This window comes from Pseudoliparis swirei, chromosome 23, assembly GCF_029220125.1.
Source record: "Pseudoliparis swirei isolate HS2019 ecotype Mariana Trench chromosome 23, NWPU_hadal_v1, whole genome shotgun sequence".
Lineage (NCBI taxonomy): Eukaryota > Metazoa > Chordata > Actinopteri > Perciformes > Liparidae > Pseudoliparis > Pseudoliparis swirei.
The window spans coordinates 4,493,807-4,517,573 of NC_079410.1; the positions used below are offsets into that span (position 1 = coordinate 4,493,807).

Below are 23,767 nucleotides of genomic sequence, written 5' to 3' on the forward strand. Positions count from 1 at the left end.
TCTCTCCTCTCTCCTCCTCTCCTCTTCTCTTCCCTCCTCTCCTCTCCTCTTCTCTTCCCTTCCCTTCTCTCCTCTCCTCTCCTCTTCCCTTCTCTTCCCTTCTCTCCTCCTCTCCTCTTCTCTTCCCTTCCCTCCTCTCCTCTCCTCTCCTCTCCTCTTCCCTCCTCTCATCCTATTCTCTTCCCTCCTCTCCTCTTCTCTTCCCTCCTCTCCTCTCATCCTATTCTCTTCTCTTCCCTCCTCTCCTCTCCTCTCCTCTCTGCACGCATTCAAACGGGCAGCGTGCAGACGTCTCACATCCTGACCGTTCTCTGGAATGCATGAAGCTCAGGTTCTAGTTTTCGCGCCCTGCGCTCTGCCTCACAGGCCTCAGCTCTGTGTTCAGGTCTGAGAGGAACCTGAAGCGCCCGAGAAGAGAAACACACACTGGAAACAAGCCGTCAGGTTTCAGGTTCAAACCCACGGAGGATCCACCTCAGTGTGCTCTGCTTTTATTTAGGGGTATTTTGTAATGATCCCAGTCTTTAGGGATTAGATTAGATTAGATATTCCTTTATTAGTCCACAGCGGGGACATTGCAGCGGGTGCACATTAGAGCATTAATCAAGATAAGAGATAAAAATGAAATAAAAAATACAATAACAATATTAAATATACAGAGGAATAAGACATATATATTTATATATATATATATACAAGGTCAGATCAGTGTGTGAGGGATTATTTCTAAACAGTATTGACTATTTTGTTATTATTATTTTTCCGTCTTCTGTCTCTAAAGGCTTCTCTGAGTCACTCTTTTTCTTTTTTCTTTCTTCCCATCCGTGGAGATTAATTCTGTACATCCCGTCTACATCGTACCCGCACATCCACGTGTGTATGTTGATATGTGTAACAGGGCGTGTGACCAGATGGGTAAGAAAAAAGATAAGCACAAGGTAACCTGTGAGGGAGGAGGAGGGATAACAAAGCGATGGAGGGATCACGCTTAGCATACGGAGGAAGGGAAGGAGGAGAGGAGATGAAACCACCACCCTCACTTCTTTACTCTCTTTTTTAAAAATCATTTATTCTTCACGGCTCTTGTGAGGGACTCTTTGCATAAATCTGCCTAAATAAATCAACAATAAATCCTTTAAATGGCACGTTAGTTTTATGGATCCGGGCGGCGGAGGCTATAATGTGTTCCGTTACCTCGGTGTGTGTGAACCAATCAGAGGGGGCGGAGATGCGAGTCCACCCACTGCATCGTTCTAGAAAAATGCAGCAACAACAACAACAACAAAAAAGTCGATAAATACGACGCGTCTACTGGATGGACCTCCGGTAGACGCGTCGACTCATTTTCTACCAGGAAATTACCTTTAAAAAAATATATAAATCTGGTAATAAATGTCGATATTAAGACCAGCAACGAGTGTGTCTGTCACACAGCATCGTGTGTGTGTGTGTGTGTGTGTGTGTGTGTGTGCGTGCGTGCTGTATGATACACCATCTGCTTTCATTTTGTAGGGGTCTGCAGTGAGTGAAAAAAGTTGCAGACGTGCTGTAAAAAAAAAAGGAAATGTAAAATACTAAGTCTGAGTCCACATCGGTTCTGTTAATTTAAAAAGTCCCCCAGAAAGAATCCCGGCAGCTCGTAGTCGCTCCGCTCAAACCTCAGCTGATTTCCATCTTTTCTTTATTGATCACCAACTCATTCACACCCAGATGTTTTGGCTTCACCGTGTTCACCAGTAAGAGCAGCGTGATGAGGGGGGGAGGGGTTGTGGGTTCTAGTCGTATTGAAATGGAAGTTATGGCGTCTTCAGCTTCTGCGCTGGGACGCACCTGTTAGAGGAGGTGAGGGTTTTAGGATTTCATCATAGCCAGAAAAACATTCTCTGATTTATAAAAGACCCTTTGTCCCTATTCCCTATTTCCATTTCTCTTTGAATTCTCGTGATGCAAGGGTTGTTATATACATTTTTTATAGATAAATAATTGTATATATTTATATATATAATATATTACATATATATAATATAATATATAGAATATATACTTATAATATAATATATATTATACATATCATATATTATATATATGACATATAAAATATATTATCTATTATATATATTATATAATATTATATATATATAATAGTTATAGAATATATATATAATATATATAATAGCTATAGAATATATATATATAATATTTTACGTAATATATATTATATAAGCATTAGTGTTTGAGAGGCTCTCACATCGCTTGCTGTCGGCCGTCGCTCATCAGTGGATCTCCACTGATGTTTTCAAGGAGAACAAAAACAGGAGGTGGTCCTGTCCTTGAAAAAACACACACACACACACACGCACACACAACTGGGTGTAATTCAGCCGCAGCCTAAATGAAAAAACATGTTTGTGGGGAAAGGAAAGAAATCAATCGGCATATTTTTTCTGGCCGCTTGAGGCGAAGAGACGCAAACACTTGAGGCCGGCGCCCGAAACCCAAAGTCGTTTTCCCGTTGGCAGAAGGCACCGTGTGTGTTTCCTCCAAGCTCCTCGGCGCCGCTGGGAGGTTAACACCGAAACACCAAAACACTCACACACTGTCGGGTCTGGCAGCTGCTGCCGGACCCCAAGAAGAAACACACCCACGGGGAAGCATCCCGAGGTCTGGACCCGCCCCGAAGGGCTGTGTGTGTGTGTGTGTGTGTGTGTGTGTGTGTGTGTGTGTGTGTGTGTGTGTGTGTGTGTGTGTGTGTGTGTGTGTGTGTGTGTGTGTGTGTGTGTGTGTGTGTGTGTGTGTGTGTGTGTGTGTGTGTGTGTGTGTGTGTGTGTGTGTGTGTGTGAACGGCTAAATAATTCACAATAGTCGACGTTGAAGTTCGATCAACACTGAGGTCCTGTTTAGAAATAATCCCTCAATGTGTTCTGCAATTTGATAACACACACACACACACACTGATAACCTGTTTCTACCCTACACCTTATTTTTGAATGAGGAAACGGTACCTGAGTTTCCTTTTTTCGCATAATTTGCATTCACCAAATATATATATATATTTATTTATATATATATATATAAATAAATACAAATATATATGTATGTGTGTGTATATATATACACACATTTTGTGTCTGTCTGTACGATGTTGTAATCAGAAAAGAGGCCTGAACTTGATCTCTTGATCTCTTTCCCACCCACAGTGTTTCTGTTTGTGTTCAAATTCAACAGACCACACACACACACACACACACACACACACACACACACACACACACACACACACACACGCCTCTGCAGTCTTTCGAGACTAAAACTTTTCTTGGTCTAATTAAAATGTCGATGCAAGGAGTAAAAGACAGCGAATGTATTAATACATATAAATATATGTATATATGTATAATTATTTGTTTCCTAACTTCCTAACTGACTGAAATACTTTTTTTCCTAGGACCCGAGGGCGAAGCACAAGTTTAAGGTCCACACCTACTCCAGCCCGACCTTCTGCGACCACTGTGGCTCCCTGCTGTACGGCCTCCTGCACCAGGGCATGAGATGTGACCGTACGTACACACACACACACACTCACACGCACACACACACACACACACACACACACACGGTTACCGCTACACACCTGACGTGTACCTGTGTTGCAGACTGTATGCTGAACATCCACAAGCGCTGCGTGGCCAACGTGCCCAGCCTGTGCGGGACGGACCACACGGAGCAGAGGGGCCGCCTGCAGATCACCGCGGAGATCAAGACCAACATGCTCACCGTCACCAGTGAGTCCGCCGGGATGACCGGCCCTCTGGCGCCCCCTGCTGGCCGCCCTGCAGAGGTGCAGGGGGGAGTGTCTAATGAGCACTGTCGCAACCTGTCAGTCACACGTGTGATCACAATGCAGAGATTGTTAAAAACGATTTATTGGTTACTAGTTATTATTTAGGAAAATTCTAAAGCTCATTTAGATATTAAAATACCAGCTTTGTACATTTTCTTTCTAATGTATCCTGACCATTTGGCAGTGGCTCTTTAGCCCACTAGGTGGCGCTCTGAAGCCCACCAGTGGGCCAATATAATCACATTTAGTAAATCAACTTAAATGCTGAATATTTAATATTAATTTGGAAGTAAATGTGTAATTTAGTGATGTTTGCATTAAGATGATGTTTGTTCCCTGTCCAAATTTCAGTTAATTTTAGCGACTATATTCCCTTTATTTATTTTCTATTTTTGTACACGTGTTACTAACTTTAACCAGTTATGATAATTTAGCTTCAACCACAACCCAGAGACCCTGTGACTGACCTTCCCTGATTATTATTTATAGTTTATAAACAATAGTTTAGAGTTTGTCAACCGGCTCACATTTGAAATAAAACCAACATGAAGCGTTTATTTATTTATACCTGAAGATTAAATGAACTGTTCCTTCACATTGTTCAAATAATAAGGAGGATAATGTTTGAAGCGGAATGTTTCCCAGAATGCCTTTCAGCGACTCGTTGCTCTCGGCCGAAGGTGTTGAGCTTCTGTGGGTCTTCAGTGTGAAATTTAGAGAAATTATTTGTATAAATAAGTTAAACGTATGCTTGCCCCGTTCCGAAGAGAGCTTTTCATGACCTGCCTCGACTTTTTAATTTAAATATCGTTTATTTTTTGTAAATGGTAGATAACTGTCGCCACTTGTTTTTAGTTTGCGTGTAGTACCTTGCTTTACCTGCAGGTGGAAGCAGAGGGTTACATTTACTTTATTCTGCACCTTTCAACTCAAATACAGCTGGCTTTCTTAATAAGCAATGAACTACACACCTCCTGATGACGTCATGAGGGAGGAAGTTGCTCTTTGGTGCTGAATTAGTTAAATTACCATAAATACCTCATGAATCAAAATGTATATCCACAGATAATCTGATATCTCTGATTCATGTGAATGGATTCTCGTCTCGATGAACCTTCAGCGTGTCGAGATGATCAATAATGATACGTAGATGGATATAATTGTGTTGATTTATTAAACACTAAAAAGTAATTACTAACTTAAAGTAACTTAAAGTAATTACTAACTTAAAGTAACTTAATGGGAACATGACGTTCATTTTCCAAGACGGTGGAAATGATTTATTTCTGTTTAAAGAAGAAAGAAAAAAATCATATTTATCCTGTTTGTGTGAAAGAAAGACAGAACTTTGAATATCTTGGAAAGAGACAACTCTTTCTCTGGCCTACATCTCTCTCTCCTTCCCTCTCTCTCCTTCTTCTCTTCTTCCCTCTCTCTCTCCTTCCCTCTCTCTCTCCTCCCTCTCTCCTTTCTCTCTCCTTCCCTCCCTCTCTCCTTCCCTCTCTCTCCTCCCTCTCTCCTCCCTCTCTCCTTCCCTCCCTCTCTCCTTCCCTCTCTCTCCTCCCTCTCTCTCCTCCCTCTCTCTCTCTTCTCCTCTCTCCTTCCTCTCTCTTCCTCTCCTCTCCTCTCTCTCTCCTCTCTCCTCTCTCATCTCCTCTCTCCTTCCTCCTCTCCTCTCTCTCTCCTCTCTCTGACTCCTCTCTCTTCCCTCTCCTCTCTTCTCTCCTCTCCTCTCTCCTCTCTCCTCTCTCTCTGACTCTCTGCTCTCTCTCTCTCTCTCCTGACTCTCTCTCCTCTCTGCTCTCTGACTCTCTGACCTCTGACTCTGACTCTCTGACTCTGACTCTCTGTCTCCTGACTCTGACTCTCTGACTCTCTAACTCTCTGGCGCTGACTCGGACTCTAACTCTCTGACTCTGGCTCTCTGACTCTCTGGCTCTCTGACTCTGACTCTCTGACTCTAACTCTCTGACTCTGACTCTCTGACTCTAACTCTCTGACTCCCTGACTCTGACTCTCTGGCTCTCTGACTCTCTGACTCTCTGACTCTAACTCTCTGACTCTGACTCTCTGACTCTGACTCTCTGACTCTGACTCTCTGACTCTCTGACTCTGACTCTGACTCTCTGACTCTCTGGCTCTCTGACTCTGACTCTGACTCCCTGACTCTAACTCTCTGACTCTGACTCTCTGACTCTCTAACTCTCTGGCTCTCTGACTCCCTGACTCTGACTCTCTAACTCTCTGGCTCTCTGACTCTGACTCTAACTCTCTGACTCTGACTCTCTGACTCTGACTCTCTGACTCTAACTCTCTGACTCTGACTCTCTGACTCTCTAACTCCCTGACTCTGACTCTCTAACTCTCTGACTCTCTGACTCTCTGACTCTCTGGCTCTCTGACTCTGACTCTGACTCTAACTCTCTAACTCTCTGACTCTAACTCTCTGACTTTGACTCTCTGGCTCCCTGACTCTAACTCTCTGACTCTGACTCTCTGACTCTAACTCTCTGACTCTAACTCTCTAACTCTCTGACTCTGACTCTCTGGCTCTGACTCTCTGACTCTGACTCCCTGACTCTGACTCTCTGACTCTGACTCTCTGACTCTCTGACTCTGACTCTCTGACTCTCTGACTCTCTGGCTCTGACTCTGACTCTCTAACTCTCTGGCTCTCTAACTCTCTGGCTCTCTGACTCTCTGACTCTCTGACTCCCTGACTCTGACTCTCTAACTCTCTAACTCTCTGGCTCTCTGACTCTCTAACTCTCTGGTTCTCTGAATCTGACTCTGACTCTCTAACTCTCTGACTCTCTAACTCTCTAACTCTCTGGTTCTCTGAATCTGACTCTGACTCTCTAACTCTCTGACTCTCTGACTCTGACTCTCTGACTCTGACTCTCTAATTCTCTGGCTCTCTGACTCTCTGGCTCTCTGACTCTGACTCTCTAACTCTGGCTCTCTGACTCTGACTCTCTGACTCTGACTCCCTGACTCTGACTCTCTGACTCTCTAACTCTCTGACTCTCTAACTCTCTGGCTCTCTGACTCTGACTCTCTGACTCCCTGACTCTGACTCTCTAACTCTCTGACTCCCTGACTCTGACTCTCTAACTCTCTGGCTCTCTGGCTCTCTGACTCTGACTCCCTGACTCTGACTCTCTGACTCTCTGACTCTCTGACTCCCTGACTCTGACTCTATAACTCTCTGGCTCTCTGACTCTGGCTCTCTAACTCTCTGACTCCCTGACTCTGACTCTCTAACTCTCTGACTCTGACTCTCTAACTCTCTGACTCTCTGACTCTGACTCTCTGACTCTGAGGCGGTTCACTTGGAGGAGGTATCGACGCCCACGCTGCTGCTGCTCATACAGGATTCTGCTGTTGCTGCACTCTCATCTCCACTCGCCCTCCCTGGAGACTCAAATACATGCCTTATCTCTCTCTTTCTTTCACACACACACGCACACAGACACTCACACACACACCTGTGCATGCACAAGCGTATCCACACATACACACACACACACCCTGCATGCTCTTTGCAATTAGCACATATGACATCAAATAAATCTACATACATTTCACACCTGTGCATGCACAAGCATATCCACCCACACACACACACACACACACACACACACACACACTCACATACACACAACTACACACACACAGTCCTATTGGACACCTGTGAATGCACAAGCATATCCTCACACTCATACACACAAACACACACACACACCTTGCATGATCTTTGCAATTAGCACATATGACTTCAAATAGATCTACACAGACAGTCTCATTGCACAAGCATATCCACCCCCCCCCCCCCCCCACACACACACACACTGACTCACTCCCCCCCCCCCTCTCTGTTTACCGTAGGTGTCCTGTGAGAGCGTTTGGCATGCTACCCTCTCTCCAGCTCACCTCTCCCAGTATTTGATGGTCACTTGAAGGCATCATGTAATATTTATGGCGCCGCTCCGCTGAGGGTTTATTGCCGGCCGTCGGCGCCGCGCTGCGGTTAACCTCTCGCTGCTTAGCGTGGCGTCGCGCTTTAACTCTTCTCGAGGTGTCCCCTCCCCCCTCGGTCACGGATGCCGCATGTTTCCCCAGCAGCTCCGACAGCGTCGCTTCTCGATTGTTAATTGTCAAAAAAAAGGTGGACTTTTATTTTGAAAAAATGTGCTTTTAGTTTTTTTGCCCCTGTAGCCGCCGAGGAAAAAAAGCCTCGTGCGAGGAGGCCGTGTGCAAAGTGTCACTTTCAGGTGAACTGCTTCGATATTACGTGACACGGTCACTTTCATTGTCTGTTCCTCTGACTCTGATTGGACCGCACACACAAGACACGCCTCCTCGCCACGAGGCAGCCGCTGATCCAGGGTCTGCTCAGGTATATTTGGGCATATTGAAGACGCGGGGATCACAAATTAGACTAAATCCGACCTTCCAAATGTCCGGTGGATGAGTTTATGTTTGTATGAAAGTAGTTTGGACATTTATTAAATCGACTTTTTTTTATCAGCGTAACCGACCCGGTGGATCGAGGTTTTCGGGAAACGGAGGTTTTAGGTTTTATGGTTTTATGGTTTTTACACATTTTGTAGACGGATCTTTGGGTGCGAGGCAGCAATTCCTAAAAGTTCACGAATGAGTAATGCCACCGCTGGGCGAGGAGAGGCCTGAAGCTGAGGCCTGAAGCTGAGGCCTGAAGCTGAGGCCTGAAGCTGAGGCCTGAAGCTGAGGCCGGGACCAGCGAGTCGCTCTCTTCTGTGAATCAAAATCCTGAACTAAACTAAACCTGTTTGAAACATGCTGTGACTATTTAACTATTTGACTATTTGACTATTTAACTATTTCATCAGATTTCCATATTTATGCACGTTATTGAAACCAGATTCACGTGTTGGATACTTCATAAATGTGACGTTTATTTTGAAAAGACTATCCACGAAATCGTCGTATGAGGATACTGGGGACCCGAACGTTGTTCACTGCGACCCTCCTTTGGGTCCCCGGGCCAGTGTTTGGGAATAACTAAACCGCACACCCGAGTTGTGTGCGTGTGTTTATAGTGTGTGTGTGTGTTTATAGTGTGTGTGTTCTTAAGTGCCTCCCCGGCTTCAGCCTCACACACGGCAGCACCGGCTCTGCGGCTAGTAATTGGATGTGACCTCACAATTTGACCAGCGACAATATTTGCACACACACACACACGCACACGCACGCGCACACACACCTCTGGATGTTACGCCACCGGAATACAATTACAGCCCAATAACAAACGGCCACAAAAGGAGGATTAGTGTTGAAACTGGCAACCTTCATCCGTCTACATGGTCATTACAGACAGATCTGGCAACCTCGAGGCTTTAACCCCCCCAATGCAACTCTGGGGGGGGGGGGGGGGGGTCCTTTAAGTTTAACATGCCTAATTTAATTAGTGGCGTTCCACAGGATCCACGCACAGCGAGGAATGAAAAGCCGTCAACGTGCTTATTACACGCGTGTGCTGCGGGTCGGGCTCAGCGAGGGCGTTTTTGAACCCGCGTGTGCAGAAAGACGGGTGGTGATTCGTCATCATTGTTCACACTGATATGTAAACTCGTATGTCTTTATTTGGTCTCATTTGTCAAGTATTGAACATGTTTGCATGTTTTTAATCACATGTTGTACATTTATTAAACGTATATCACCTCAAAAGGTATGGTTAAGTCAAAATAAGGTGCGTTAGGTTCTACATTATCATTATTATATTATTATAATACAAGTGATTAATTAAGTGATCACGGTTGCATGTTTGTATGCAACAATACCATAATAATACCGTAATAATGGAATAATAATACCGTAATAATGCCATAATAATACCGTAATAATGGCATAATAATACCATAATAATACCATCATAAAACCGTAATAATGCCGTAATAATACCATAATAATAACATAATAATACCTTAATAATAACATAATACCGGAATAATACCATCATAATACCGTTGTAATACCATAATAATTGAAGGTTTATCTCAGGTAATTATATAGATTTTATATTGTCTCTATTTTTTTTAATGAACATTTTTTACTATAATAAAAAAAGGTACAAATCTGAGTTAAGTAGTTTTATCATAAAAGTCCAGCTCCAACACGCAGACCTGTCCTCAAAATGTCATGTGACTGAATCTCACGTGATGCAATGTAAATGTGTCTCACCTTCTCTCCCCCCCCAGTCAAAGAGGGCAGGAACCTGGTCCCCATGGACCCCAACGGTCAGTCGGACCCCTACGTGAAGCTCAAACTGATCCCAGATCCGCGCAGCGAGAGCAAACAGAAGACCAAGACCATCAAGTGCTGCCTCAACCCCACCTGGAACGAGACCTTCAAATTGTGAGGCTCGCCGATCTCTTTATTTTATTCATCCTTCTACGTGTAACCGCTGGCGCTCAGAGTGAAAACATCTGGCTCCTTCTCCATAAAACTTGCTCTCGGGTCGTTTTCATGCAGTTTGTTTCATATTTAATCGGCTTCCAGGAAACCCGGAGTTTCATTTTTTCAGGCGTCTGGGTGCAGATGTTACTTTTGAAAAGGCAAAAACAGAATCATCTTGTTATTTTAAAAACAATATATTACGAGCGATCCCCCGCAGGTATGACCCGACTGTTGCGTGTCCCCGTTGTCCTCCAGCCACCTGAAGGATCACGACAAGGACCGCCGGCTGTCGGTGGAGATCTGGGACTGGGACCTGACCAGCCGCAACGACTTCATGGGCTCGCTGTCCTTCGGCATCTCGGAGCTCCACAAGCTGGGAGTGGACGGATGGTGAGATGAAAGGGAGGGGGGAGGAGGGGGGAGGAGGAGGAGGAGGAGGAGGAGGAGGAGGAGGAGGAGGAGGGGGGAGGAGGAGGGGGGAGGAGGGAGGAGGAGGAGGAGGAGGAGTGAAGGTGACCTTGTTCATAACTGCACCGTTGGAGAAATTTACTTTAGTTGGGAGCTCTTCTTCTTCTTTTCTTTTTTTCATTCTGGTGATATTTCGTGCCAAAGCGTCTGTACCCCTCCCACCCCCCTCCTCCCTCCCAGTCTCTTTATCTCTGCTTCTCTATCTCCTCCCTCTGTATCTCAGTCTCTCTATCATCCTCTCTTCCTGCTGACGCTGCCCCGTCGGGCTTTTTTTTAATGAGATGCCGGCGTTTGAGGTGGAGAGAGATGCCATTTAAACATTAAAAAAATATATTATTTCTCCTTTTTTAAATATATTTAGATATTTAGAGCAAAGAGTGAGTTTTCCTCCATGTAAGCGAAGCTCCAACATGGACACACCTTGTGTACGCTACGGCCCTCTGTGGGAGGGGTTTGGAATCAGGTTCACAGAGACTTACGTGATGACATCATCCGTCCTTCGGAACCGGCCCGGCTCAGAAATACAACCGATCCCACCGGGCCGAGACTTCATCTGCATGAAAAGCAACATAACATGTTTTATTGTTTAACAACACTTAACTGAACTTGTGGCTGTCTGAAGAAAAGAAAAGTTTTATATATATTATATTATATTATAACGCAACAGATAAGAGTGAGGCGCCCTAAATCTCATGACTTAACTTTAGTAAACAATATTGGAGTGTGAAGGTCATGGATGGGGTCGGTCTGTGGGTGGGTGTTTTATTATTTATTATTCATTATTATTATAAGCGTTTTTGTGTATTTCAGTTTTTATTATTATTATTTTAATAATTTAGTTTTTTGTTTTGAATTTTATTATTTGACTTTTTTAAATCGTTTATTTCTTTCTTTTAGTTTTTCCTGTTTTCTTTGCGATTGTAAACGGACTAACACATACACAACACATGCAAATACGTGTTCTTTGATATCCCTGGAGCTCATATTGTGCATTATCATCAATAAAATATTTATATATATATATATAAATATAAAAGATATAGCAGTTAAATTTGTGTAATTATCATTTGTGAAAAACAGCTTTTAAATTTGAACTTGAGAAAAAAGTTAAGCGGTATTCGCAAGTCTCCTTCCAGATGTTAAAATATTATTAGTTACATTATTAAACTATTATATTTTAACCGATCAGCAGCATTTTAATTTTGTCGCTGTATCATCAATAAACTATATATAAATTATTTTAGAAAATAATAAAAAAAGATAAGAGGGGAACAGTTACTAGATGCTTCCTTGAAGTTTTCATTAAAAGCTGAAATCTGTGGCATCAACTGAGATTATGATTCACATTTATTATATATAGCACAGAGGAACATAGAAACACGTAAAAGTCAAAATGTAAGACTATTAAACTATATAAACTTTTAAAAATAGAATAAAACTGAAATGTTGCCGATTGGGAACAAAAGCTCAAACGTAAAAGCCACATAGTCGACATCTCTTCCCCTAAATTTCTCACAACAGGAACAATATTATTTACCGTGAATGTGGCTATGACGCCGATGTGAATTAAAAATGAAATGCTATTGATTGTGTTAAACGATGAACCCGGGCTCCGTGTCCCGGGCGCCGTCTCCGTGAAGGAGAGTGAATTACTGAATCATCAGCTGATTATTCTTTGGGACTTTAAATCGGTGCGCTAACAGTAAGCCGCTCCGGCTAATGGGAGCAGTTAAACGCTTAAATTGTATAAACTAATTGGAAATTGATTTGACTGGAAATATTCTCTCTCGCTCTCGCTCTCTCTCTCTCTCTCTCTCTCTCTCTCTCTCTCTCTCTCTCTCTCTCTCGCTCCAGGTTCAAGCTGCTCTCCCAGGAAGAAGGCGAGTACTTCAACGTTCCCGTCGCTCCGGAGGGGGAGGAGGGCAATGAGGAGCTCCGGCAGAAATTTGAGGTGTGTGTGTGTGGAAACATTTGCGAGTGTGTGTGTGTGTGTGCCGGCATGTGTGTGTGTGTGTGTGTGTGTGTCTCTGGGAGAGCTGTTAGCAGTTGGCAGGCACACTTGTAGTACCATCCGGCCTGGCACACTGCAGGTGTGTGTGTTTCTGTGTGTGTGTGTGTGTGTGTGTGTATGACCAGTAGGCCCACTCATTAACTCATTTGGCAGTGCCGAGGATAACCCCGCTCTGTGAGTTTCCTCTTCTCTTCTCTCTCGCTGGCGCGAAGCTCCAAAACATCCGAGTCATTCTGAGTCGAGTGGAGCCGTTTGGGGACGACGGCGCTTTTGTCCGCCCACCTGTCCCAGTTAGCTTAGCATAAAGACACCTTTCCCAGTTAGCTAAGCATAAAGACACCTGTCCCAGTTAGCTTAGCATAAAGACTCCTGTCCCAATTAGCTTAGCATAAAGACACCTGTCCCAGTTAGCTTAGCATAAAGACACCTGTCCCAGTTAGCAGTTAGCTTTGCATAAAGCCACTTGTCCCAGTTAGCTTAGCATAAAGACACCTGTCCCAGTTAGCAGTTAGCTTAGCATAAAGACACCTGTCCCAGTCAGCAGTTAGCTTAGCATAAAGAAACCTGTCCCAGTTAGCAGTTAGCTTAGCATAAAGACTAAGGCTAGCCTGGCTCCGTCCAAAGGAAAATAAACTCTCCCGCTCGCCCAGTTCAAATATAATAAATCTAGTTTAATCTGTGAGTGAAAACGATGTGAGGAGATCACATGTCTTCTGGAGCATCGAGCGCTGCGATTGGTTGGTTTGCTTTACTTTTTTTTGGACAGCTTTCACACCGGCCCAAGCCAACGGTAACCACGGTAACGAGGGAGTTCAAAGTCAAACCCAGCGTGTTTGGACCACTCGGCCCCTTTAGGAGACGAGTTTGTTTTCCTTTGGTTAAAGGAGGTCTGGATGTTTTTTTGGGGCGCTATTGACGCCTTCCATCCATCCTTTCTCTCTCTCCTCTCTTCCTCCCCCTTTTCTTCATTTAGTTATCTGTGTTGTCCTCTGTCACCTTCAGTGCCCCCCCCCCCTCTCTCTGTTTATCCGTCCCTCTCTCCCTCCATCTCCTCAAGGTCGTGGTCCTCAGACGTTCACTGAGACACATTCTCAGGGGGCCAGCTATCACACACACACACACACACACACACACACACACACACACACACACACACACACACACACACACACACACACACACACACACACACACACACACACACACACACGTAGGCAACCTCGAGGGTGAAGCTCTCGGGGAGATGGAGAGATAAAGAAAGACACACAGAGAGATTTCACTTTGGTAACATGACCGTTCACCCCATTCAGAATCACACAGAAACACACGAGACAGTCACAGTGATGAATAATGCATGTGCACACACACGATGAAGCTTTATTGGAATAAAGTTTTGATCAAAAGACACACTCAACCTTTCTAGCTCCTCCCCCTCACCTTTTTTATTTATTTTTACGAAGCACCTCGGGAAAATTCACCCGTTCATCGTTTGTTGTAGAACATTTATAAGACATTTATAAACGGAGAGCAGCATTACTCCCCGAAGACTGAAGTGTTGCCTTCAGCACGCTCGGCTGCTCCTCCAGTATGTGTGTGTCTGTGTGTGTGGATGTGTGTGTGTGTGGGTGTGTGTCTGTGTGTGTGTCTGTGTGTGTGTGGGTGTGTGTGTGTGTGAGTGAGTGTGTGTGTGGATGTGTGTCTGTGTGTGTGTCAGTGTCAGAACAGATGGAGACAGATAGGGCCTTTTATCCATTGATGAGTCGGGAACCGTATGGGTTGCAAGACACACACACACACACACTCAACCACTCACACACACACACACACACACACACACACACCGTGCGGGGGGGAGCAGCGGAGCACTTGGATGCTTCACTCTGACAATTTTTCCAGACGAGGCGGCAGAGAGAAATTACTGCACGGGGGCCGAAGAAGTGCCGAGAGCCTCGGTGCGGATCAGCAATTTGAGATAAGATGGGATGAGATGTGCTCGCCCCGCCGCCACACGGTGTGTGTGTGTGTGTGTGTGTGTGTGTGTGCAGCCATTTTGTTAATGTCTTAAGACTGCTTTTTAAATTGAAGCATGGCTTTACAAAATGGAGAATAAGATTATAATGAGATTAGATTGTACGATTTATAATAGTAGAGCGGGAGAGAGAGAGAGATATGAATAAACGGGAGAGTCGGAGACACGGGCCACATTTATTATAAAGATGAAGAAGGAATCATTTATGGAGAGCCGAGAGAAAGAAATGGGACCAAAAACGTTCTGAGTGCTTGAAGGACGGAGACGAGGGAAGTCGCTCTTGATTGATTGAGTGGCCGCGCTCAGGAAGCCATGTTTGTTCTGGGAAGTGTGAAGCGGCTGCAGAGTGAAGCGAGAAGGATGAAAAACGTTCCCCTTTTATCCGATTTATCTCCGACGCTCAAACAAAAAGCTTCTTTTTTCTTTCCTCCACACCTTTCGGTCAACAGTGTGTGTGTGTGTTGCAGATTATTAGTAGCATTAGTGAGGGAGGTTTCTCACACGATGACATCATTTCACATGATCAGAAAGAATGTCAGTGTGGCTGGTTCCCTGTGTGTGTGTGTGTGTGTGTGATCAAAAGTATGTTGTTATTCAATTTTGAAAATGGAATCCCCACCTGACACCTCCTAGTCAAGTCCCTACGGGTCTGCAAGTTCAAGTGTGTGTGTGTGTGTGTGTGTGTGTGTGTGCATGCACAGGTGTGCAATGGGACTGTATGTGTGTGTCTGCAGATATGCGTGTGCATGTACAGGTGTTTGTGTGTGTATGTGTGTGTGTTGATATGCTTGTGCATGTACAGGTGTTTGTGTGTGTGTGTGTGGATATGTGTGTGTGTTGATATGCTTGTGCATGTACAGGTGTGTGTGTGTGTGTGTGTGTGGATATGCTTGTGCATGTACAGGTGTTTGTGTGTGTGTGTGTGTGTGTGTGTGTGTGTGTGTGTGTGTGTGTGGATATGCTTGTGCATGTACAGGTGTTTGTGTGTGTGTGTGTGTGTGTGTGTGTGTGGATATGCTTGTGCATGTACAGGTGTGTGTGTGTGTGTGTGTGTGTGTGTGTGTGTGGATATGCTTGTGCATGTACAGGTGTTTGTGTGTGTGTGTGTGGATATGCTTGTGCATGTACAGGTGTGTGTGTGGATATGCTTGTGCATGTACAGGTGTTTGTGTGTGTGTGTGGATATGTTTGTGCATGTACAGGTGTTTGTGTGTATGTGTGTGTGTGGATATGCTTGTGCATGTACAGGTGTGTGTGTGTGTGTGTGGATATGTTTGTGCATGTACAGGTGTTTGTGTATGTGTGTGTGGATATGCTTGTGCATGTACAGGTGTGTGTGTGTGTGTGGATATGTTTGCATGTACAGGTGTTTGTGTGTATGTGTGTGTGTGGATATGCTTGTGCATGTACAGGTGTTTGTGTGTGTGTGTGGATATGTTTGTGCATGTACAGGTGTTTGTGTGTATGTGTGTGTGTGGATATGCTTGTGCATGTACAGGTGTTTGTGTGTGTGTGTGGATATGCTTGTGCATGTACAGGTGTTTGTGTGTGTGTGTGTGTGTGGATATGCTTGTGCATGTACAGGTGTTTGTGTGTGGATATGCTTGTGCATGTACAGGTGTTTGTGTGTGTGTGTGTGTGTGTGTGTGGATATGCTTGTGCATGTACAGGTGTTTGTGTGTGTGTGTGTGTGTGTGTGTGTGTGTGGATATGCTTGTGCATGTACAGGTGTTTGTGTGTGTGTGTGTGTGTGGATATGCTTGTGCATGTACAGGTGTTTGTGTGTGTGTGTGTGTGGATATGCTTGTGCATGTACAGGTGTTTGTGTGTGTGTGTGTGGATATGCTTGTGCATGTACAGGTATGTGTGTGTGGATATGCATGTACAGGTGTGTGTGTGTGTGTTAATCCACATTATATTACATTACGTGTCATTTAGCTGAAACTTTTATCCAAAGCGACTTCCAATCTCGTTCCATTCACACACCGTGGACACGGGGAGCAACTCGGGGTAAAGTGTCTTGCTCAAGGACACATCGACTAGGGCGGGGATTGAACCCTCAACCACACCGCCTGTATTACCGTCTACCGTCTGACCCTCTCGTCCTCCCTTCCTCCCTTCCTCTCGCCTCCAGAGAGCAAAGATCGGACCGGGCAAGAACACGGAGGGCAAGTCGGCCAACGCCGCGTTCCGGTTCGACTCCAACGGCAACCAGGACCGCATGAAGCTGGCCGACTTCAACTTCCTGATGGTGCTCGGCAAAGGCAGCTTCGGCAAGGTGAGGCGGAACACCTCCTAAAGTAAAATAACCCTGAAGCCGTGTGACCCGACCGATTCCTCCACGTGGTTCTCGTCTCTTCTTCTCGCGGCCCGTGGGCTCGATGCCGACACGCCGCTCCCTCTTCTATGCAAAGACACGGTGAAGACAAGTGTTTTACCCGCGAGCGCCGGTGTGTGTCTCCGTCAGACGGAGCATCGCCGCTCTCTATCCACTCAGAGAGAAGAGTAAAGAAAAGGGGAAATGAAGGGAGGGGGTGGGGGAGAGGTTGGAGGTGTAGAGGGGATTAAAGGAGATGGAGCATGCAGGTAGACAGAGATGGATGAAGGGGAAAAGAGACGAAGAGGAGTGACAAGTGGAGGGCGAGATGAAAGGAGAGAGAGAGAGATATGTGAGAGCATGGCGGCAAGGTTGACATGAATGAATTGAGAAAGAGGTAAAAACGTCAGACTGAATGAAGAGAGGGGGAGGGGGGGGAGGAGGAGGGGAGGAGGAGGGAGACTGACGTGAATGAATCAGAATCAGAATCAGAATCAGAATCAGAATCAGAATCAGAATCAGAATCAGAATCAGAATCAGAAACAGGTTTATTGCCAAAGAATGAATGTTTTCACAAACAAACGAGGAATTTTTTTTGGTGGAAGGTGCAACATTTGGACATGACAAACAACAATCAACGCAAGGAGGGAGGAGGAGGAAGAGGAAGGAGCGGGAAGAAGGAGGAGAGAGGAAGGTGGAAGAAGAGGTGGTAGTCGTGGGGGTGACAGTCAGTCAGTCCCGGGGTCCATTGATGAGCCCGACCGCCGGGAAAAAGCTATTGGTGTGGCGGGAGGTCGTGGTCATGATGGACCGCAGCCTCCTCCCGGGGGAGGGACTCGAACAGGAGTGTCCAGGGGGGTGGGGGGCATGACTCTGGCGCTTTCCCGCTAGTGACCTGGAAGTGAACAGGACCTGGAGGGAAGGCAGATTGCAACCGAAACCTCTCTCGGCCGGCGGATGATGCTCTGCAGCCTGCGCTTGTCTTTGGCTGTGGCTGCAGGGTGCCAGACGGTGATGGAGGAGCAGATGATGGACTCAACGATGGCCGTGTAGAACTGTACCATCATCTTCCCTGGCAGGTTGAATTTCCTCAGCTGCCTCAGGAAGAACATCCTCTGCTGGGCCTTCTTGGAGATGGAGCCGATGTTCAGCTCCCACTTGAGGTCCTGGGAGATGATGTAGCCCAGGAAGCGGTGGGACTCACAGCGTCGGCGGGAGTCACACAGGATGAGAGGGGCGGGTGGGGCTGCATCCCTGAATACACAACCATCTCCACTGTCTTCAGAGCGTTGAGCTCCAGGTTGTTCTGGCTGCACCAGGTCACCAGGTGGTCAGTCTCCCACCTGTAGGCGGTCTCCCCGACAGAGATGAGTCCAATGAGGGTGGTGTCATCCGCGAACTTTAGGAGCTTGACGGACTGGTGACTGGAGGTGCAGCTGTTGGTGTACAGGAGAACAGCAGAGGAGAGAACACAGCCTTGGGGAACCTGTGCTGGTGGTCCGGGAGCCTGAGATTTTTTCCCCAGCCCACGTGCTTTGCTTCCTCGGTCAGGAGGAGTCTGTGATCCACCTGCAGGTGGAGTCGGGCACGTGCAGCTGGGAGAGCTTGTCCTGCAGCAGGGACGGATGATGGAATTGAAGGCAGAGCTGAAGTCCACAAACAGGATCCTGGGCGAGGTTCCTCGGGAGTCCAGATGCTGGAGGATGTAGTGAAGGGCTATGTTGACTGCATCGCCTGCAGACCTGTTGGCTCTGTAGGCGAACTGCAGGGGGTCCAGGAGTGGGTCGTGGTGATGGTCTTGAGGTGTGACAGGACCAGCGTTCAGAGGACTTCTGACCACAGAGGTCAGGGCGACGGGCCTGTAGTCATTGAGTCCTGTGATCTTGGGTTTTGGGGGGGGATGATGAGGAGGCCTGAAGCAGGCTGCTGTGAACGGCCATGTCTCCAGGGAGGTGTTGAAGATGTCAGACACCCGAGACAGCTGGTCGGCACAGGAGTCTTCAGGTGGAGAGGAGAGGGAGAGGGCGCCCGCTGTTTATGGGGGTTTTTTAAACAGCCTGTTGACGGATCTCCAGGATGACGAGGCGGCGCTGAGTTGATGGAGGGTGCTCCAGAGATGTGAGCCCCTGATGGGCTGGGAGGGTGGGCTGATGGTCTGTGGCTTGTTGGTGGGGCTGTGGGGATTGTCTCAGGACTGCTCCATTGTCTTTCAAAGCGGCAGTAGAACTCATTTAGCTCATCTGCCAGAGCGCATTGTTCATGGAGTGGGGTGATTTGGGCTTGTAGTTGGTGATCTGCCTGAGCCCTCTCCAGACAGAAGCAGAGTCGTTTGCTGAGAGCTGCTGTTGCAGTTTCTCAGAGTACAGTCGTTAGCATCTCTCACCGCCTTGCTAAACCTGTATTTGGACTCTGTGTACAGGTCCTTGTCCCCACTCCTGAATGCCTGGTCCTTCTGCAGTCTTAGCTTCCTGAGTCTGGCTGTGAACCAGGGTTTGTCGTTGTTATAACTCACCCTGGAGCTGGATGGAATACAGCTGTCCTCACAGAAGCTGATGTAGGAAGTTACAGCCTCTGTGTACTCATCCAGGCTGTTGGTAGCAGTCCTGAAGACATCCCAGTCAGTACAGTCCCGTACAGCCAGCACGCCCGTAGATCCTCCAGAGCCTCACTGGTCCACTTCTTGAACTTCCTCACCACAGGTTTGCAGAGCTTTAGTCTCTGCCTGTATGAGGGAATCAGATGGACCATGACGTGGTCAGAGTTTCCCAGTGCAGCTCGAGGGACGGCGTGATAGGCCCTGCTGATTGTTGTGTAGCAGTGGTCCAGAATGCTCTTCTCTCTGGTAGGGCATTTAATTAGCTGTCTATATTTAGGGAGTTCGTGGCTGAAAATTTCGTGGCTGAAAATCAAGGCAAGAAACAGAAAGAATGGGAAAGATGTGCGAAAGAGAAAATTGGGTAAGCAGCAGGAGAGAGTGAGAGAGAGGGAGAGAGAGAGAGAGGGGGGGAGAGAGAGAGGGGGGGGGGAGAGCGCATTGTCTGTGTACCAGACCTGTGTGCCGGCTGCCTGTTTCCATGGTAACAGGCGTTTAAAGCCACACTGATGCAGTGGAGTGGATGTCAGTGTGGAGAGAGAGGCTGGGTCGAGGTCGATCATTACTGGAATACCCGACACACACATGCACACAGATTCCACACACACACAAGTACACAAAACATTTCCACACACACACACACACACATACATATATACATAATCCTCATTTTGGCCCATTATGTGTAAACACACACACACCAGCACAATGGATCAGGGTATTTGGAAAGAGAAACACACGCACAAACACACAACCACGTGCACGAACGGGAGTCCGTGTGTGTGTGTGTGTGTGTGTGTGGGAGGCTGGTACCGTCAGAGCTGCTCTTTCTGCCTCCGTGTCTGAGGACGTCTGCATCACAATACTGCTGCAGACGCTTCTGTGTGGACACGCTAACAGTGTGGTAGTAACACACACACACAAACACACGCCCACACACTCGCTGTGGTGTCTCACACACATACACACACACACACCCACACTCGCTGTGGTGTCTCACACACATACACACACACACACACACCCACACTCGCTGTGGTGTCTCACACACATACACACACACACCCACACTCGCTGTGGTGTCTCACACACATACACAAGCACAGAAAGAAGAGTTTTATTGGACTCATTGGCCTTGGCCATATATATCAGAACACATATTCAATGACACACACTGTACACCCCCCCCCCCCCCACACACACACACACACTCACACACACACACACGTATATGACATACACAATTTCCACTGGACACTGGTTAATACAGGTGTGGAAATTGTGGGTCCTGTGTAAAATGAAAACATCTGTCTGCTCGCCGACATGCAGACATGCAGTAATGCAGACATGCAGTAATGCAGACATACAGTAATGCAGTAATGCAGACATACAGTAATGCAGACATACAGTAATGCAGACATGCAGTAATGCAGACATACAGTCATGCAGACATGCAGTAATGCAGACATGCAGCAATGTAGTAATGCAGACATACAGTAATGCAGACATGCAGTAATGCAGACATACAGTCATGCAGACATGCAGTAATGTAGTAATGCAGACATACAGTAATGCAGACATACAGTAATGCAGACATACAGTCATGCAGACATGCAGTAATGCAGTAATGCAGACATACAGTAATGCAGACATGCAGTAATGCAGACATACAGGCATGCAGGCATGCAGACATGCAGACATACAGTAATGCAGACATACAGTAATGCAGACATGCAATAATGCAGACATACAGTAATGCAGACATGCAGTAATGCAGACATACAGACATGCAGTAATGCAGACATACAGGCATGCATGCATGCAGTAATGCAGACATACAGTAATGCAGACATGCAGGCATGCAGACAAACAGGCATGCAGACATGCAGTAATGCAGACATACAGGCATGCAGACATGCAGTAATGCAGACATGCAGTAATGCAGACATACAGGCATGCAGACATACAGTAATGCAGACATGCAGTAATGCAGACATACAGTAATGCAGACATGCAGTAATGCAGACATACAGTAATGCAGACATGCAGTAATGCAGACACAGTAATGCAGACATACAGTAATGCAGACATGCAGTAATGCAGACATACAGGCATGCAGACATGCAGTAATGCAGACATACAGTAATGCAGACATGCAGTAATGCAGACATGCAGTAATGCAGACATACAGTAATGCAGACATGCAGTAATGCCGACATAAAGAAATGCAGTAATGCAGACATGCAGGCCACAGCTTATCCCGCTGCCATGGAACAGAGAGCGGTCCGGTGTGATCTGGTGTGGTCCGGTGTGATCCGGTGTGATCTGGTGTGATCTGGTGTGATCTGGTGTGATCTGGTGTGGTCCGGTGTGATCCGGTGTTGTCCGGTGTGATCCGGTGTGATCTGGTGTGGTCCGGTGTGATCTGGTGTGGTCCGGTGTGATCTGGTGTGATCCGGTGTGGTCCGGTGTGGTCCGGTGTGATCTGGTGTGATCCGGTGTGATCCGGTGTGGTCCGGTGTGATCCGGTGTGATCCGGTGTGGTCCGGTGTGATCCGGTGTGATCTGGTGTGATCCGGTGTGATCTGGTGTGATCCGGTGTGATCTGGTGTGGTCCGGTGTGATCCGGTGTGATCCGGTGTGGTCCGGTGTGATCTGGTGTGGTCCGGTGTGGTCCGGTGTGATCTGGTGTGGTCCGGTATGATCCGGTGTTGTCCGGTGTGATCCGGTGTGATCCGGTGTGGTCCGGTGTGGTCCGGTGTGATCCGGTGTGATCTGGTGTGGTCCGGTGTGATCCGGTGTGATCCGTGTGGTCCGTGTGATCCGGTGTGATCTGGTGTGGTCCGTGTGGTCCGTGTGATCTGGTGTGGTCCGTGGATCCGGTGTGGATCCGTGTGATCTGTGTGGTCCGGTGTGGTCCGGTGTGGTCCGTGTGATCCGTGTGGTCCGTGTGATCCGGTGTGATCCGGTGTGGTCCGTGTGGTCCGTGTGATCTGGTGTGGTCCGTGTGGTCCGTGTGGTCCGTGTGGTCCGTGTGTGATCCGTGGTGTGGTCCGGTGTGATCTGGTGTGGTCCGTGTGATCCGGTGTGGTCCGTGTGATCCGTGTGATCCGTGTGGTCCGTGTGATCCGGTGTGATCCGGTGTGATCCGGTGTGATCCGGTGTGGTCCGTGTGGTCCGTGTGATCCTGGTGTGATCTGGTGTGATCCGTGTGATCCGGTGTGGTCCGTGTGATCCGTGTGATCCGGTGTGATCTGGTGTGATCCGTGTGATCTGGTGTGATCCGTGTGATCCGTGTGGTCCGTGTAATCCGTGTGATCCGGTGTGGTCCGTGTGATCTGGTGTGGTCCGGTGTGGTCCGTGTGATCTGGTGTGGTCCGTGTGGTCCGTGTGATCCGTGTGATCCGTGTGGTCCGTGTGGTCCGTGTGATCCGTGTGATCCGTGTGGTCCGTGTGGTCCGTGTGGTCCGGTGTGATCTGGTGTGGTCCGGTGTGGTCCGGTGTGATCTGGTGTGATCCGGTGTGGTCCGGTGTGATCCGGTGTGGTCCGGTGTGATCTGGTGTGGTCCGGTGTGGTCCGGTGTGGTCCGGTGTGATCTGGTGTGGTCCGGTGTGGTCCGGTGTGATCTGGTGTGGTCCGGTGTGGTCCGGTGTGGTCCGGTGTGGTCCGGTGTGATCCGGTGTGATCTGGTGTGATCCGGTGTGGTCCGGTGTGGTCCGGTGACGGGCAGTCGGGTTCATCTGTTCTCCACGGGGTCGAGTCACTCTCAGCACAGATCAAACACGCCGTGGCTTCGTTGACGACATTTGACAGCTGACGACCCGAGGAGCGCTTCGGTCACGTGACCCAGACAGCTTACTTGGATAAAAAGGGGCGTCGCCAATAGTGACGAAAGCCCTCCGACACGAGAGCCCGTTCACGATGACACTCAGGACGCCGTGACCTTGACGCTCAAGGCACCAGGGCAGCTGCCTGAGGCCACGGCAAGAGGTGCAACTTCAGCTCGTAACCGTGGCAACAACAACATGACGCCAAAAAGCATCTTGTGCATCTTTTGGGGATTTTTGAT

At 47.3% G+C, this 23,767-nt stretch overlaps 1 protein-coding gene across 2 annotated transcripts in view; it reads left to right on the forward strand.

The window, feature by feature from the left end:
• Positions 1–23,767, forward strand: part of LOC130188608 (protein kinase C beta type-like) — a 109,452-nt gene that overhangs the window by 31,656 nt on the left and 54,029 nt on the right. For both annotated transcript variants that reach the window (XM_056407012.1, XM_056407010.1), the window contains 6 exons: positions 3,446–3,557; positions 3,654–3,782; positions 10,081–10,237; positions 10,535–10,669; positions 12,602–12,698; positions 16,922–17,065. In XM_056407012.1, the coding sequence (XP_056262987.1) occupies positions 3,446–3,557; positions 3,654–3,782; positions 10,081–10,237; positions 10,535–10,669; positions 12,602–12,698; positions 16,922–17,065 (774 nt within the window). The remainder of the gene's footprint in view (positions 1–3,445; positions 3,558–3,653; positions 3,783–10,080; positions 10,238–10,534; positions 10,670–12,601; positions 12,699–16,921; positions 17,066–23,767) is intronic.